Here is a 17,087-nt window from a genome sequence, read left to right on the forward strand (position 1 = left end):
CTGGTTCTTAAAAGTTTATAATTTGGATTGTCTATCTTCAGGCATCTGCCAATTGAGGTTTTTTGGAATGCTCTCTTGTTGGTCAACAAATTTGTGGCCATTTGTGCCACTGTTATTTTTTTATGTATCTTCATTTTCCTGTGTTAGTCCTATTTGGTATGAGTGACACACACTCAGGTAATATGATAAGATGAGTTGCACGAATGTATTATAAGCAGTCTTCTTCATGGACTAATTGCACTGTTCCAATATCTTACTAAGAACTTGCTTTACCTGTAACTTAACCCTTGTGATCATCTCCCCCTCCCACAAATTATGACAACTAAGTATCTGTGAGAGTTGATTGATTCCAGTTCTGTCTCATTAATATTTTTGTTACATGATACTACATTTCTATGTTCTGTAAATGTACACTTTTACATTTGTGTATATTTAAAGCAAGTTGCCAATCTTTGCACAGCTTTGAAATTTTATCAAGATCTGACAATACTTGCACCTTTTTTTTTTCTGGTGGTACTTCACCGTTGATAATTGAATCAGTAGAAAATCTGAGATCATTGTTAATGTTGTTTGCCTGATTATTAATATACAACACTGGCTTAGTGCCTGTTGATTCTCTCCTGTTTGACTGTATGGCTTGCTGAGATTTTTTGTTTTGTTTTTATTTAATCCAATTTTTATTTTGTTCACAAATTGCAACACCTTCTAAGCTTTTCACATTAATTAAGGCCACAAATGCATGGTCTTTTCCAAATATACTTATGACTAAAAAGTGATTCTGTTAGCTGGAGGCCAAAGTTTTTGCTAATCATGCCTTTTGCATTCTCGTGAAGATATTTCTGTAGCAACTTCCATCCCCTAACAAATACTTCTTTTATACTTAATCAAAAAGTATAGTTCCAATTTCCATAAATTTAGCATTAAAACTTTTTTAATGTAACAAAATATTTTACTAAAAATTTTCATCCCGTATTGCACTCCCTTAGGGATTCAATGTCCAGAAATACTGAAACACACACACACACACACACACACACACACACACACACACACACACATTTATTTCTAATGGAGAAGTCAAATACCAATTGTCATAGATGTAGCCTTAAAAACCTTTCAGTTGTTCTTTAGTAATTATTTATTAAAAAAAAAAAAAAACTTTCAGCCATTATTCTACCCCCTTAGTGGTTGAATTTCCAAAAATGCTGAAACACATATTTTTTTATTTTCTGGCTAAGAAACCAAATATCAGTGTTCGTAGTTCTAGCTTCAGAATTCCCATAATAGCAACATACTTTCAGAAAGCCTTTCACCCCCTTAGGAGTGGAATTTCAGGCAATCCCTTCTTAAATGAGGGGTACAGATAAGATCCATGCCCTCTCCAAACTTCCAAGTTTCTGTTCTTAGCAGTTTGGGCTGGACGATGATGAGTCTGTGAATCAGTCTGACCCTATTTTATCCCCTTGGGGGTTGAATTTCCAAAAAACAGTGAAACACCTAGTTTTTCATCCCTAACCGAGAAGTCAAACACCAATTTTCAAATATTTAGCTTTAAAAATACTTCAGCAATGAGATATATTCATATAATGCATCACCCGCTATTTCACCTGCTTAGGGGTTGAATTGCCAGAAACAGTGGCATGTATATGTTTTATTTCTAACAGAGAAGCCAAATACAATTTTTCGTAGATTTAGCTTAAAAAATGTTTGACAGTGAAATATTTCCATAGAAACTTCCATACCTGTTTTACTCCCATAGGGGCTGAATTCCCAAAATCAGTGAAACACATGTTTTGTTATTTCTAACTGAGAAGCTAAATTTAAATTTTCAAAGAGTTGGCTGTTAAAATGCTTTCACAATAAAATATTTTCTTAAAAAGTCTCATCTCCTATTTCACACCCTTGGGGGTTCGGTTTCCAAAAACACTGAAAAACATATTTTTTTTATTTGTAACTGAGAAGTCGAATACCAGTGTTCATAGATATAGTCTTAAAAATAGTTTACTAGTTCTTTAATGATGATATATTATCAAAAAAAGCTCTCACCCCACTATTTCACCTCCATAGGGTTAAATTTCCAAAAATGCTGAAACACCTGTTTCTTTATTTCTGCTTGAGAAAGCAAGTATCAAGTTTTGTAGGTCTTACTTCAAAATTGCTTTAATAGAAACATTTAAAAAAAAAAAAAAAGTCATCCCCTATTTCAGCACCTTAGGGCTGGAATTTTGAAAAATCCCTTCTTAAACTATGCCTACAGTATAAGATCCACACCTTCTCCAAATTTCAAGTTTCTACCCATAGCAGTTTGGACTGGGCGGTGATGAGTCAGTCAGTTACACTGCCTTTTTTATCTAGAGATCAGCTGCTGTTGGTCAGTTCTGCTCCTGTATCACACTACTTCAAAAATTCAAGGTCTGCTAGCTGTCCTGAAGAAATGCCCCAACAGATAAAACACTCTGCACTAGCAGTCAGGATTGCCAGTGTATAAATTTGTCGAGCCCAACAGTTCTATCCTTTTTACTTTTTAACACCCACAAATCTTTCTTGTATAAGTACCATTGCTTAACAGCTGGTTTTATCTTTGCGTATTGTAAATTACTATTAAAATCCTGAGCACAGCCCTCTGAGAAACGCATCAGTAACGAGTCACATTTGGTGCTTTTGTTGGGTGGGTATAAGGGACTACCTCTCCCTGCAATATCAACCTCGAGAGGTATCTGGTTGGCCAGTCATTTGCACCTATACTCCCAACATTTCCTCCCATTCACCTCTCCCCTCTCCCCTCCCCCTCACCCGAACCCCTTTCCCCCTCCCCTTTTAAGTCTCCACAGATTAATATTGCTTTTAATTAGCACTGTATAGTGAAATACCCAGGCAACTTGGTAGTCATTATTTTGAGTTTCGATATTAATATGCCACAACAACTAAACCTCTTCTGTAGAGAGGGCACCCCTGGTTTTCGTCACATACATTGTCACTGTGAGCTGAGCATTTTGAGGATATAGGGACTGCTGGAAAAAAAAAATGAGGTGTGGCTAGAAAAAAAACCGGACTAGTACTGGTGAAACAATAAAACGAATGCAATAAGGCTGAAAGTCGCGTGGCCTGTCACGTGACTCTCGCTCCGCCTACTGCTCGAGTTTCATCTGCCTCCTGCACTCAGTCTGCCCGTGGCGTCTGTTTTAAGTAGTTGACGTTTTGTCTGTGCGTCGGAAAATGTTGAGTGTACAGAAAGAACAGCGTGTTAACATCAAATTTTGTTTCAAACTAGGAAAATCTGCAAGTGAAACGTTTGTAATGTTACAACAAGTGTACGGCGATGATGGTTTATCGCGAACACAAGTGTATGAGTGGTTTAAACGATTTAAAGATGGCCGCGAAGACACCAGTGATGACACTCGCACTGGCAGACCATTGTCAGCAAAAACTGATGCAAACATTGAAAAAATCGGTAAACTTGTTCGACACTTTCCTTGTCAACTCCTGTTAACTCAGACACTGCTCTGATTGTTAAACGGCGATCTTGTCGAACAAGTTTACCGATTTTTTCAATGTTTGCATCAGTTTTTGCTGACAATGGTCTGCCAGTGCGAGTGTCATCACTGGTGTCTTCGCGGCCATCTTTAAATCGTTTAAACCACTCAAACACTTGTGTTAGCGATAAACCATCATCACCGTATACTTGTTGTAACATTACAAACGTTTCACTTGCAGATTTTCCTAGTTTGAAACAAAATTTGATGTTAACACGCTGTTCTTTCTGTACACTCAACATTTTCCGACGCACAGACAAAACGTCAACTACTTAAAACAGACGCCACGGGCAGACTGAGTTTAGGAGGCAGATGAAACTCGAGCAGTAGGCGGAGCGAGAGTCACGTGACAGGCCACGCGACTTTCAGCCTTATTGCATTCATTTTATTGTTTCACCAGTACTAGTCTGGTTTTTTTCTAGCCACACCTCGTACTCCCATGAAATAACAAGAACCATCACCATCATTCTTTCCCTGCATCAGGCTCTTGCATATCAGATCTTATAAAAGTCACAGAATTTCCTCTCCCTCCTCTCTCTCCCAGCCTCTCTACCTGTGAATCGGTTAGAAGAGGAAGATAAGGGTATACTACACCTGCTGAGACATTCTAGTAACTAAAGTGAACTTACAGTACTTTGACAGTTATTCCCCAGAAAAAGATGACATCCATGACAAGTTTAGATATTAATCAACATTCTTCTGTTAAGACCCATTTTTGTAGGTAACCTTCTGTGTGATATTTTGATCCTTTATATAATTCATCTATGCTGTAGATTATTATTTATAAAATTTGGATTCTGTCAAGAGAAGGTAATGAAACATTAAATATATTTCATTTGTTATATATCATAAGGTTAATTGATAACATGTGACAGCAGGTAATATGCGTCACTTAACTTTGTAGTAATTCTCTAGGTGATATTCAGAAACTGCCATCTGGCTTTGGCTAGGAATATGATGGGCCCCACTCATAAGGGCCTGGGAAAAGTGTTACAAAACTCTTAATAAAAGAGGATGTGAACTGAAATTGGTACTTGACATACCTTTAGGTTGTGAAAGGAAGGTACGTTACAAGAGGTGCTGGAAGTGACCTCCCCTCAGTTATGATCACAGTTCAACACATCACTGCATGTTCATGAATGTTTCAGCCATAGTATAGGGTGTGACTGTCTGGATTTCATGACAGATGTCCTCATGTAGCTCATTGGTGGTGTGTGGTTAGTTCTTATACTCGTTACTGTTAAGGTGAGCCAACAGAAAACAAGTCAGATGATTTTGGGGGCCATGATCTGGTAGAAATCACTATCAGAGAAAAATTATTCCACTGCAGAGCCTTAATCACTTTAGACATTGTCCCATCTTACTGTTACCAGCCAAGTATCAGTAGCATCACCATCAAACTGGTTCGTAAATTCATGAAATCATATCTGATTTACTTAATGGTGATCATAATGTCAACAAAAAGTTGGTCTGTTGGTGTGCCATGTGATAACGCACAGAATGCGCCCACCTTCTGTGAACGAAGGGGTTTCTCAACTACTATACGCTGGTTGTTACTGCTCCCTAAACATGCGTCTTGTTAGCTCACTTACCCTGACAAGTGCAACCACACTTCATCACTGGGCTGTGTGTACTGCAGTAATCCTGGCCTTTCAGCAATAAATTAGTGACATCAGTGGTGGTGGGTTAGGCATTTATAACGGTCAGTCTGTATCAGTTAATGAATGCCTGCAAACTTGTAATGATACATGCCTGCTTTCTGAGAAGCTCTGTGACAAAGCTATATGATAGTACATATCCTTGCACTAAATGGCTAAGAGACTATATGGGTGACACCAACAATCATGTCTGTACGCCATCCACTCTTTCTCTGATAACTCCCCCCCCCCTCCCCCCCCCCCCCCCCAAGCCTTGAATACAGTGTGTAGATGGTTAATGTTGACCACCGAACCATTCAAGGAACAGTTGCTTACATTTCATAAGGGAGCCAATTATTCAATATTGTTTTACAGGAAAAACTGCTCTTATACAAAATACTGATACATCGTCAAAATTGAACAGCACTGGAAGGAAAAAAGTCATATGAAGCACCATGAACAGTAAGCCATGCTATACTGAGACACAAGACCCTCACTCAGCTCATGGAACCTCGTTGTTGACACATTTTGCAGTTTCTGCCACACTGATGAGTTACGTGAGGATATCTGCAGTGAAAGCTGATACTCTCAGCAACATTCGCCAACATGCAATGCCGTTTGTGTGAGTAGGTCACTTCCAATATCTCTTGTAATGCACCTTCATTTCCCAACCACAAAAGGTATGTCATACATAAATTTAGTTTCATGTTATCTTCTGTTAAGCTTTTTATAGCACTTTTTCCCAAGCCCATTAGAGTGGGACACTATTTGCGAGGGTTGACTGAAAAGTAATGCTTCCAATCTTCGTAACTCTTCAACAGTTGGCAGCATTGGTATGCGGCAGGTACTGGCTTGTTCTGTAGCCTCTTCTCTACAGCTGCAGTTGGCGAGAAGCCTTAGCATTGAATGGTTGTGTTGTTACAGTGTGAAGTATGGAACCCTGCCCAGACGGTCAGTAATGCGATTTGAGCAATGTGCAGTCATTGAATTCTCGACAGCAGAAGGTGTCATTCCAAAGGAGATTCATCAGAGAATGAAAGCAGTTTATGGTGATTGTGTTGATGAAGTTTAAAGGTATTGAGGCGAGAACATCTGACCTGCGTGACAAAGGAAGAGTTGGACAGCCTGTGACAGCAACCACAGAGTTTCACAAGCAGAATTTTGACAGATTGATTCAGGACAATTGTCATATCACTCAGAGATAAACTGCAAGCACAGTCAGCATTTCACAAGAACGTGTGGGTCACATTATTGCTCAGCTTGGCTATCGGAAGATCTGTGCACGATGGGTACCCCGGATGCTGACACCTGAAATGAAAGCGCACAGACTTTAAATTTGCCAGGAACTCCTCTAGCATGACAAGAATGAAGATGACGCCTTTCTCTATTCAGTTGTGACAAGAGACGAGACGTGGGTACACCATTACGACCCGGAGATGAAACGTCAGTCTGTGGAATATTGACACAAAGACTTACCCCTGAAAAAGAAATTCCAGAAGCAGCCCTCAGCTGGAAAAATCATGGCCACAGTGTTCTGGGACGCAGATGGTGTTATTCATGTTGATTTCCTTGATTGTGGAACAACAATAAATTCAGAGCATTACATCAACAATGCTGCGAACTCTGAAATGATGGCTAACAAGAGTCTGAGAGGGAAAGGGAAATGTTTTCCTACAGCATGGCAATGCCAAACCACACACTTCATGTGCCACCACAGCAGAACTTCAGAGACTGAATCTCACCACCGTATGGCATACTCCATACAGTCTAGATTTACTACCATCTGACTTCCATCTGTTCCCAATAATGAAAGACGATTTTTGGGGACATCATTATGCTTCTAGTGAACACATTGAGAGAACTGAGACTGTGGTTGCGGGTCAACTTCTTCTGACAGCTTCAGAAAACTTGTTCATCGTTGGCAGAATGCATCCAATTGGCTGGTGGTTATGTGGAAAGTTGAATATTGGTAATTAAAGAACACATTCTGAGGATTATTTCTGTGTATGATTTATTAAAATATTCCCGTCCAAACCCAATTAATGAAGGTGGAGGCATTACTTTTCAATCAACCCTCCTACATGATTGTTGTGCTTTTTCTTTGTGCTTCTATCTTCTGTGTTCAGCTGATGTGATTGAAACTCAAGCTCTCTTGCTTTATTAAGGCAGATACAAATTATCTGCTTCCATCTCTGTTTCATATATCTTTCTATTACATTCATTATTAGACGTAAAACAATTTTCTGTGACTCTATGGCCTGGTCCAAGTCTTTCCATTGGATTCCACAGCAGCAATTTCAGTATTCCTAACCCAATCGAGTAATCCAACTGGAAAAAGGGGACCGACAGTTCAACATTGAGTCTGAACCACGTATTGACCTGCACATCTTTGAGAGATGGAGGCTAAGTTAATGGCACACTGTGAAAAATTTCTGTGGTTGGACAGGGATTCTGTGCTGCTACCTCACAGTTTCCAGCCACATGTTTTACCACTAGACTACCGAGCCTGTAAATAGTTGCACTATTTGTAAAGCTAGCTTTTTGACATTTAACAGTATGAAGTTAAGAGACATGTATATTCCTCTCTCTTTGTGTCGGTTACCAAAAGATGAAGTGCCTGTTTGTAGGAACCAGTTAAGAAGGCTGAAGAGAATCAAGAAAGCGATAGACCTGCCACAGTAAAGCCTGAGGAGAAGGTGAAGCCTGAACAGAAAGAAGAGAAACAGCCTGTTGAGGGAGAAGAAGGTAAGATTCTGATTTGCTGGTCTGTCTTGTGACTAAATGTGTTCTTGCATGGTTTACAGTGAAAACTGATTTACCAAATAACCAACATCTAAAACAGTTATTACTCAAGGTAAAGTGACACACACACACACACACACACACACACACACACACACACACACCTGTGTGTGAGTTTATACCTGTCCTTTTTTAGTAATGTCCTAAATTATTTTATAATTATCTGTTAATGCAATAAGTAGCTGGTAACTAATTATAACAACCAGAAAAAAACAGTGAGCTTCATTATTTCTGATATTCCATTAAAAATAACAAAACGATAGAATGAGTAAACCAGCATATAAATTCCTGATATTTTATGAATCACTTTTAATATTCAGTGCAGTAGTTATTTGAGCTTATAAATCACACTGCAAGGAACACTGTTCTCACCAACATATTAGATTGACACAGGTTTAATGTACTCGTCGAGGTCAGATATGGGAGCATTACTAATTCAATATACTTTAATTTTATTTATTTGTTATTTTTTCACAATAGTCTTTCAGAGAATCATGACAGTGTCTTCCAATATATCATCTGGGCACTGGTCATCGGCTGACCTCATATAGCGACCCCAATGCCTCTCGTCTCATCAAGAGATCATTGTCAGGAACTCGTGTGATTTATATGTGATAGACATAAAACACACACTGCTTCAGTACAGTATTCACAACACCACATAACACTTAAAAATAAATACTTCAGCTTACCTGGTATATCTCAGTTGGTAAAAACTGGTGATTTTGAAACACTACAGCATCAGCATCCCACATAATCAGAAGCGAGTTAGCTGCAGTGATGAATTTTGGCTCTAGTTCCCATCTTGGGATTGATCCACATTCTTGTGGTGTGAGTGTGGCAGGAGCCAGGTGAGGGAAGCAGGGCAGTTGCAGTTGGAATTACAAGGGTTGGCAGTTCAGAGTCAAAGATGTTGTAAATAAAACTGCATCCTTAGCTGCTGACTAGGAATCTATGATGGCTGCAGCAATTGACTTGTGACCCGATAAGTGCACGAGTTCTGTGTTAGACTTTCTGACCTTTGCCTGAGCTATGGAGGACTCCATCCTTATTAAATAAGGGAAACTGGACAAGATGTCCCTGAAGATTATCCACATGGCACCTAAAAATGTATCCATGAAGTAAGCATCTATGTGGTCATAGTCGTTCGGGGGAAGGGAGCCAAGTAGTGAAGAGTATGCAGAATGGTGTTAACTCTACACTATTGGCATACTTCTCAATGTTTAAGGATAAGGGATGGAAAATGTGTAGCTGTGGTTTAGAGAATACATGACCAAGAAGACAAGGAGCAGATGAAGTTGATCCAGTTAGTGTCTGTGGATGCACTGTTCCACATTGAGCTGACATTGAAGCAGAAAGTGGCCAGAGATTTTAACAGCAAACTTAATTTCTTTGTGCGATCCATTCGTAAACAAATTCAAACTGGTTTTGATTTTGTAGCATGTGCTACAAAGTGCAGTTGCCAGCACCACCATCATTACTATCACTACTGTTCTTAACTTCAATATTGAGAATACTTGAATAATGAACAAAGTAAATAAGTTCATTCTGCTTTGGTTTTAAAGTAACAAAAACACACCGTAAAGAGAGCCTTCTCTGTAGGGGGCTTGCCATTGTCTGGCGGGTTCGTGCTTGGCTACCATGGGGCCCCAGCTTTTGCAGCATCTTTGCCCTTCCGTGCTGCATGTCTATCCTCTTTGCTATTCTTTTTCCCCCTCCCTTGGAGAACATGTCAGGGGAATGTTCCGCATTGTCCATCGCTGACATAAGAACAGTCTCACCACTGTTTTCATTCCCTTTTCCTTTCTGTATTTACCTGCTCCTGTCCTTCCTCCATTTCAGCGTTTGAGATTCTTCTTTTTCTTCTTCCTCCCTGTGCACTCCTGAAAGCTGGCCCACACATCTGACATGTATCAGGTGACTGGGTAAGGCATAATTCCTAGCCCCAGGTTGACAGGTAGGTTTCACACGTAGCCCCTGGTACAGGCCAGGACAGGGAGGGATGATTATCTGTGCTGCTGCCTTCCGAAATTTCAGGTTGGTCACTATCAGGTGTTCAGGAGGTGTGACCTGAGATGTGAACAATCACCTAAGCCATGTGTGCCCCCTTGTGAAGGGGGCCCCAGTTGGAAACAGCATGCCATCGGAGACACTGGCAATCGTTGGGATTTTCTCACAATGAGCCAATCATCTTCACAATCAGCATCTACGAAACGTAAACGGAATGACGATAATGATTCTAAGACCCTTCCAACTGCACCACAGTTCCTCGTGGTTTCATGTACTGAAGATTGTCAGTCCTTCGCAGAGGTAAATCCGTTTATTATTAAGAAAGGCGTTGATGCAATTGCCGGCCCTGTGAAATCCTGCTCGTTTACAGAATGGCACTTTGCTTTTGAAGACTACTTCAGATTCTCAAGCACAACTACTGCATGCTGCTTCGCTTCTCCATGGCTATCCTGTTCGTGTCGAGGCCCATGGAACTCTGAATTCTTCCCATGGTGTTATTTACACTAGGGTGCTCAACAGTCTGACCAAGGGCATAATCCGAACAAACCTCTCTGATCAGGGTGCCATTGCCATCCATCGGGTGGTGAAAAAGGTATATTCATCCTTAGTGCCCACACACTCGCTTTTTCTCACCTTTGCTTCTGGCCAAGATCAAAGCAGGTTATGAAGTTATCACAGTCCGACCGCACATTCCGAACCTGATGTGCTGCGACCAGTGTCATCATTTCAACCACATTCGAATGTCTTGTTGACACCTGGCCAAAGTGTAAACTGTGCTAGGGATGCGCACGAGGGTGATCAATTGTCCGCCTCCTCCTCCCTGCTGTATCAGCTGCAAACGGCGACCATGCGCCTCCTCTCGAGATTGTCCCGTGTATCTTGATGAGCAGGCTGTCCAACAGATCCTGGTAAAAGAAAAAGTTCTCTACCCGGTCGCTCGCAACTTATTGACAAGTCGCAAACCCTGCGTTCTACCGTGTGGCACTTATAATACTGTTCTTGCTATGTCTCGCTCCATGAAGGATGTGGCCATGCAGACGTGACCTCAAATTCAACTCTGAGGTTGTGAAATCGTCCAGTGTCGAGGTAGTATCACTGTCCCCTCATCCAGCTGTACTGTCGCCTCAAGGGATGAAGTCACCAGCTACACAACCAACGAGCCAGAAAGAACACAAATGGTACTTCTGTGAAGGCTTCCTGTGTCCCTCCAGCCAACCAGTCTTCCTCTGCTAACCAGAAAGGCTTGAAGAAGTCTACCAAAGGCAAATGGTCTTCTCCTTTGCCAACTTGAGGATCCTCTTCGACACTGTCGCCACATGATACCTTCGCCCGGCTGGCCTCCGTGTCGCCGGTGCACAGCACCAATCATTTTTATGCATCGGACTCCAAAGACCGACAGCACAAGAAAGCTGATGCTTCTGTGGACATCATGGAGCAAGATCCTCCTCCCTCTATGCCGTGTAGCAGCGAGCCTTAGCAGGCTGGCACTCAGCAACTGCCGAGTTGACACCCCTTAATTTTTTCCGCATCAAGACTCTCCTCCAATGGAATGTTCGTGGTCTTCAATCCAACAAAGAGGATTTCTGTCTGCTTTTAGAATCTCGACGTCCCATTGTACTGTGCCTTGAGGAAATAAAATTGCATCCTCACGACCAATTTGAGCTTTCACTTTTCGTCCTGGTCCATTTTGACCTTCCCCCTGAGTTCAATATTCCATCTCGTGGGGAAGTCACGCTGCTCATACAGGATGACATTCATAGTCTGCTCATCTCCCTGACTTTGTACCATTTATATCCCTCCATCATTAGATGTAACCAGGGCAGACTTCCTTCAGGTTATTGAGCAGCTACCTCACCCATTTCTGCTGCTCGGTGACTGTAATGCACTCCATCCCCTCTAGCATTCTCCCAGAATCTGTCAGAGAGGTGCCCACTTGACTGACCTTCTTAATCAACTTAACCTCTTCTGCCTTAACACAGGAGCACCCACATTCCCGTCCGACTCCTCGCATACCTATTCCCATTTGACCTATCCTTCTGCACTGTCCAGCTTGCCCATCGTCTCGCATAGTCCATTCTTTCTAACACATACTCGAGTGAGCATTTCCCATGTGCTGTGTGTTTCCTGACTCCTACCCCACCCATGTGGACACTCAGGTGGCAGCTTACTAAGGCCTACTGGCGGCTTTACTCCTCCCTGGTGACCTTCGATGAACATGATTTCCCCAGTTGTGATGATCAGGTGGACTATCTTACAAATGTTATCCTTCCTGCTGCAGAATGTTCCATTCCCTGCACTTCCTCTTCACCATGCCTTCTCCCTGTCCCTTGGTGGACTGAGGCATGCTGCGATGCAATTCGCGTGCGGTGACGTGCTTTCCGCATTTCTGGCCATCATTCTATGATGGAAAACTGTATTAATTATAAACAGATGTGTGCATAGTGTCTTCACATTATTTGGGATAGCAAGAAAGCTATCTGGATTTCATTCACTAGTTCTTTAACAGTTCCATTCCCTCCTCTGTCGTGTGGGACAAACTCCGACGGCTCTCTGGGGCCAAGATCCCTTCCCCAATTTCTGGCCTGACAGTAGCAGACGGTCATCATGGACCCGATTGCTTTCTTCAATGCATTGGGCTGCCATTTTGCGGAAATTTCTCTCTCTTCCCAGTATCACCCTTCTTTCCTCTGTCGGAAATGAGTGGAGGAGGCTCAGACGATAGTTTTCTCTTCTCAGGATCATAAGTGCTACAATGGCGCCTTTACTGTGAGGGAGTGAGGTCTTGCTGTCACTTCATCTGGATCCTCTGCCCCAGGGCCAGATGCTGTTCACATTCAGATGTTGCAGCAACTTTCTCTTGCAGGCAAGCATTTTCTGCTTAATATGTACAACCGCATCTGGGAAGAGGGCACGTTTCCCAGGTGCTTGCGTGAAGCCACTGTCATACCCATACCTAAGCCCGGTAAGGACAAACACCTTCCTTCTAGCTATTGCCCTATTTCTCTTACCAGCTGTGTGTGCAAGGTTATGGAACATATGATTCATGTCCGGCTGGTATGGTGGCTCGGTCTCACAATTTACTAACCACTGTACAATGTGGATTTTGAGTGCGTCGTCTGCAGTTGACCATCTTGTCACTTTGTCCACCAGTGTCTGAATGGTTTTCTGCAGAAATCCCAGACTGTGGCTGTGTTTTTCGAGTTGAGGAAAGCCTATGACATCTACTGGAAGACTGGTATCCTCTGTACTCTCTACATGTGGGGAGTGGCCGCTTGCCCTGTTTCCTTGAGGAATTTTTAACATATCAAGTTTTCAAGGTCCATGTGGGTTCTGCCTTGTTGGACACCTCTATCTAGGAATACGGTGTGTTTCAGGGTTCTGTCCTGAGTGTTGTCCTCTTTGCTGTCTTCATTAACCCTGTAATGGCCTGTCTCCTGCTGGGCATCTCCAGTTCCCTTTCTGTTGACGATATTGCCATCTTTTGCTGTGCTCCGGGGGCCTGTCTCATTGAGTGGAGTCTTCAGCAATGTCTTGATCATCTTTACTCGTTGGGCATTGACAATGGCTTTCGTTTCTCGACTGACAAAACCATATGTATGCATTTCTGGCTGGCGCAGTTGGTTTCTCCCACTATATTTACATCTTGGACTTGTTGCTCTTCCCTTTGTTGAAACTACGAAACTTCTGCTGCTCATGCTCAACAGGAAACACTCTTGGTCCTCCCACATGTCATACCTGGCAACCCGGCCCCTCAATGTCCTGTGTGTCCTCAGTGGTAGTTCCTGGGGTGCAGATCAAACCACCCTCTTCCATTTTTACTGGTCCTTTGTCCATTTGAAACTAGACTATGAGTGCTTTGTTTATGCATCTGCATGTCTGTCCCTCTTACGCCGTCTCAATACTATCCATCATCATGGTATCCGTTTGGCCACTGGCGCCTTTTACTCTAGCCCAGTTGAGAGTCTGTATGCAGAAGCTGCTGAACTACGACTGTCCTACCACTGTGACATTCTCCTCAGCAGATATGCATGCCTTTTGTCTGCCATGCATGGCCACCCATCCTATGCCTCCTCCTTTGATGACTCTTTTGATTGCCAATATGAGGCACGTCCCTCTTCTCTGTTACCTCCTGGTGTTCGCTATTGCTCCGGCAGCGTAACTTCTCACTCCTTGCAACTTTCCCAGTGGGTATGAACCCTTCAACACCTTGGCTTCGTGTGGTGGCCCATGTTCGCCTTGGCCTTCATTTGGTTCCTAAGGACACTACTCCTGCCTCATTCTGTCGCCTTCAGTGTTTCATGAACTTTGCATGGAACTTTGCGACTGTACCTTTGTGTACATTGATGTCTCTCGGACTGATCATGGTGTCGGGTGTGCCTTTGTCATAGATGCCGATGTTTTTCATTATCAGCTTCCGGCACACTGCTCAGTATTTACAGCAGAGCTCTTCGCCCTGTATTAGGTCACAGAGTACATCTGATGACACAGACTTTTCAATTGTGTCATATGCTCAGACACTCTCAGCACCGTTGAAAGCCTCTGTGTGCTGTACACTGCCCATCCCATAATGTTACGGATCCAGGAAATCTGCACTTTTGATGGAGCCACTGCTGTTTGTGTTCCTGGTCATGTCGATCTGACAGGAAATGAGGCTGCTGATGGTGCTGATGCTGCTGCCAAGGCTGCAGTCCCTGTACCTCAGCCCACTATTTCTTATATTCCGTCTGATGATCTCTGTGTTGCTGTCCATCAGGTGGTGGTGTCACTTTGGCATCACCACTGGCCCTCCCTTCATGGGAATAAGCTACAATCTATTAAGCTTCTCCCAGTGGCTTAGACGACCTCCTCTCAGCCCACCTGCTGCGAGGTCACCATTTTAACTGGATTGTGTATTGGGCGCTGCCTTTTTAGCCATAGTCATTTTACGTGGCGCTGCCCCACCACTTTGTACACATTGTGCCCAAGTTTTAACTGTCTGCTATTTCCTGACAGAGTACCTATTTTTTAACAGTTTATGTTCCCGTCTCTGTTTTTAGTTGTCTTCTCTTATGTCAATTGGGATTGACATGTAGTTGTTTCTAACTCCTGTCTCTTTGTGTTCTATAGTTTTGACATGGGCACTTATGACGCTAGGTGATTTGTGCCCTAAAACAAAACAAAAACAAAAGGGAACTTTCAAAACGTTCGCTGATTTGTGTAGATAAATACAAATGTTGCCAGAAATGCCTTACTTTTAAGTGCGTTACATGCCTGACCTTATGTAGAGGGTGCTTTATAACCAGAATTTCATATCGGTAATTACCTGTGTACTTTGTGCATTGCTGATCATGGGAGCTTACAAACATTTGTACGTTCTTTATTGTTACATTCAGCTATGGCATTTGTTCACAGATGAAGATGATAAGAAGAAAAAGAAAAAGAAGAAAGGTAAACCAGAAGAGGAAACAAAGGAAAAAACAAAAGGTCCAACAAAGAAAGCTATAGCTGCTATGCAAGAGGCACTTAAAAAACTGAAAGAAGAGGAAGAGAGGCTAGCCAGGGAGGAAGAAGAGAGGCTCAGGAAAATTGAGGAAGCAGAGAGAGCAAAGGAAGAGCAGAAACGTTTGGAGCAGGAACGAAAGGAACGAAAGAAGCAGAAGGAAAAGGAACGTAAGGAAAGACTGAAGGCTGAAGGCAAGCTTTTGACTGCAAAACAAAAGGCTGATCGTGCTAGAGCACAAGCAATGATCGAAGCACTGAAGGCACAAGGTGTTGATGTTCCAAATGTGGGTGAGAAGAAACAGACCACACCAAGACCAGGGACACGAATCAGGCCAAACAAAGTAAAGGCGCAACCACCCACTCCCGCCCAACAGGAAGGTATGTACATTATTTTTGTTTATCCCCTTACTCAGTAAATGTTGATATAAAAACATATTGTCTTCTTAGTAAAAAGCAGATGATAAATAGAAAAATTTCTTTCAGCTACAGTTGAACGCAAGGTGGAAGTTGAAATCGTGGACAAAATACCTACAGAAGTAAACAATAAAGATGTTAAGGATGAAGAGGACGATGTTAAAGAAGCATGGGATGCAGAATCATCTCAGGATGAAGAGGAAGAAGGTTTTTATAAAAGAAATACTTCTCATCTTTCTTTACAGTACTGCATTGCAAAAAGCAAAGTGATTGATTTTGTATTTCATTCTCTTTACTCATTTCTTAGTATTAGTAGTACAACACTGTTAAATCTTACATTATTTTTACTCATAATTTGTAAGAGTATTGACATACCTCCCCTCCTCCAATCTCTATTTCTGCGTCACCATCACTATCTCTTTACTGTTTTCTTTCAGCACAAAAAAGTTCCCCACTTCTCTGTCAGAGTCTTTGAAAGAGAAACATATTCATCTTTTTTGTGCTTCAACAGGACGTTTTTCTTCTGGTTTCATTCTTTTCCTTACTAGACCAGTGTGTACTACTTAGTAAAATGAATTCTATACGTCATTATAGTTTTGACAATTTGTTTTATATAATTTGACACACACAAACAACAGATAAGTATGCCTAATAAGTATTTTGTGGGTGCTTTGCTCATATTACAAATATTTTACTGAATTTGCAGTCTTTGCAGTTTTATATAACTTTTGTCAGTTAGTTTAAGTTCTTTCCAGACATTTTAAGACCCTTATTAGCCCAGTTTTTTGTCACTGCAATATTACATAGGACATATTTGTATAGACTTGAAGTGCCCACTATACAGAGACAGCAGATCCTAAAGTTTTATTAGTGAAAAAAATGCTGAAAATAAAATGTTAGTTTGGTGACTTCAGATCCCTTGCGGTGACCCTAGAACCCTTGCCGCATGTTCACTGTTTCAGTTAAATCTCCCATTACACCTCATCCCAGATTTTACATGCATAAGTATGGTAACTTTGAACTTCTGGTTCTCAGTAACGGATAATGGTATTGAAAAAGTTTCGAAATTCCTTGAGAATATCATCTTAAGAACATAAGGTAAAATTTTTGATGATCTGCTATGAATAGGAATGATAGATTTGGCCTCTCCCACAGTTGTTAATTTTTAAACTTTTTTTGTGGGTGGGTGGGTGGGGGTGTGGGGTGTAAG

At 41.9% G+C, this 17,087-nt stretch overlaps 1 protein-coding gene across 2 annotated transcripts in view; it reads left to right on the forward strand.

Moving 5' to 3' along the window:
- LOC126253437 (eukaryotic translation initiation factor 5B) overlaps positions 1-17,087 on the forward strand; it is a 432,003-nt gene that overhangs the window by 83,713 nt on the left and 331,203 nt on the right. For both annotated transcript variants that reach the window (XM_049954783.1, XM_049954781.1), the window contains exons 5-7: positions 7,798-7,915; positions 15,374-15,841; positions 15,947-16,084. In XM_049954783.1, coding sequence (XP_049810740.1) covers positions 7,798-7,915; positions 15,374-15,841; positions 15,947-16,084 — 724 coding nt within the window. The remainder of the gene's footprint in view (positions 1-7,797; positions 7,916-15,373; positions 15,842-15,946; positions 16,085-17,087) is intronic.

The sequence above is a fragment of the Schistocerca nitens genome, chromosome 4 (assembly GCF_023898315.1).
Source record: "Schistocerca nitens isolate TAMUIC-IGC-003100 chromosome 4, iqSchNite1.1, whole genome shotgun sequence".
Lineage (NCBI taxonomy): Eukaryota > Metazoa > Arthropoda > Insecta > Orthoptera > Acrididae > Schistocerca > Schistocerca nitens.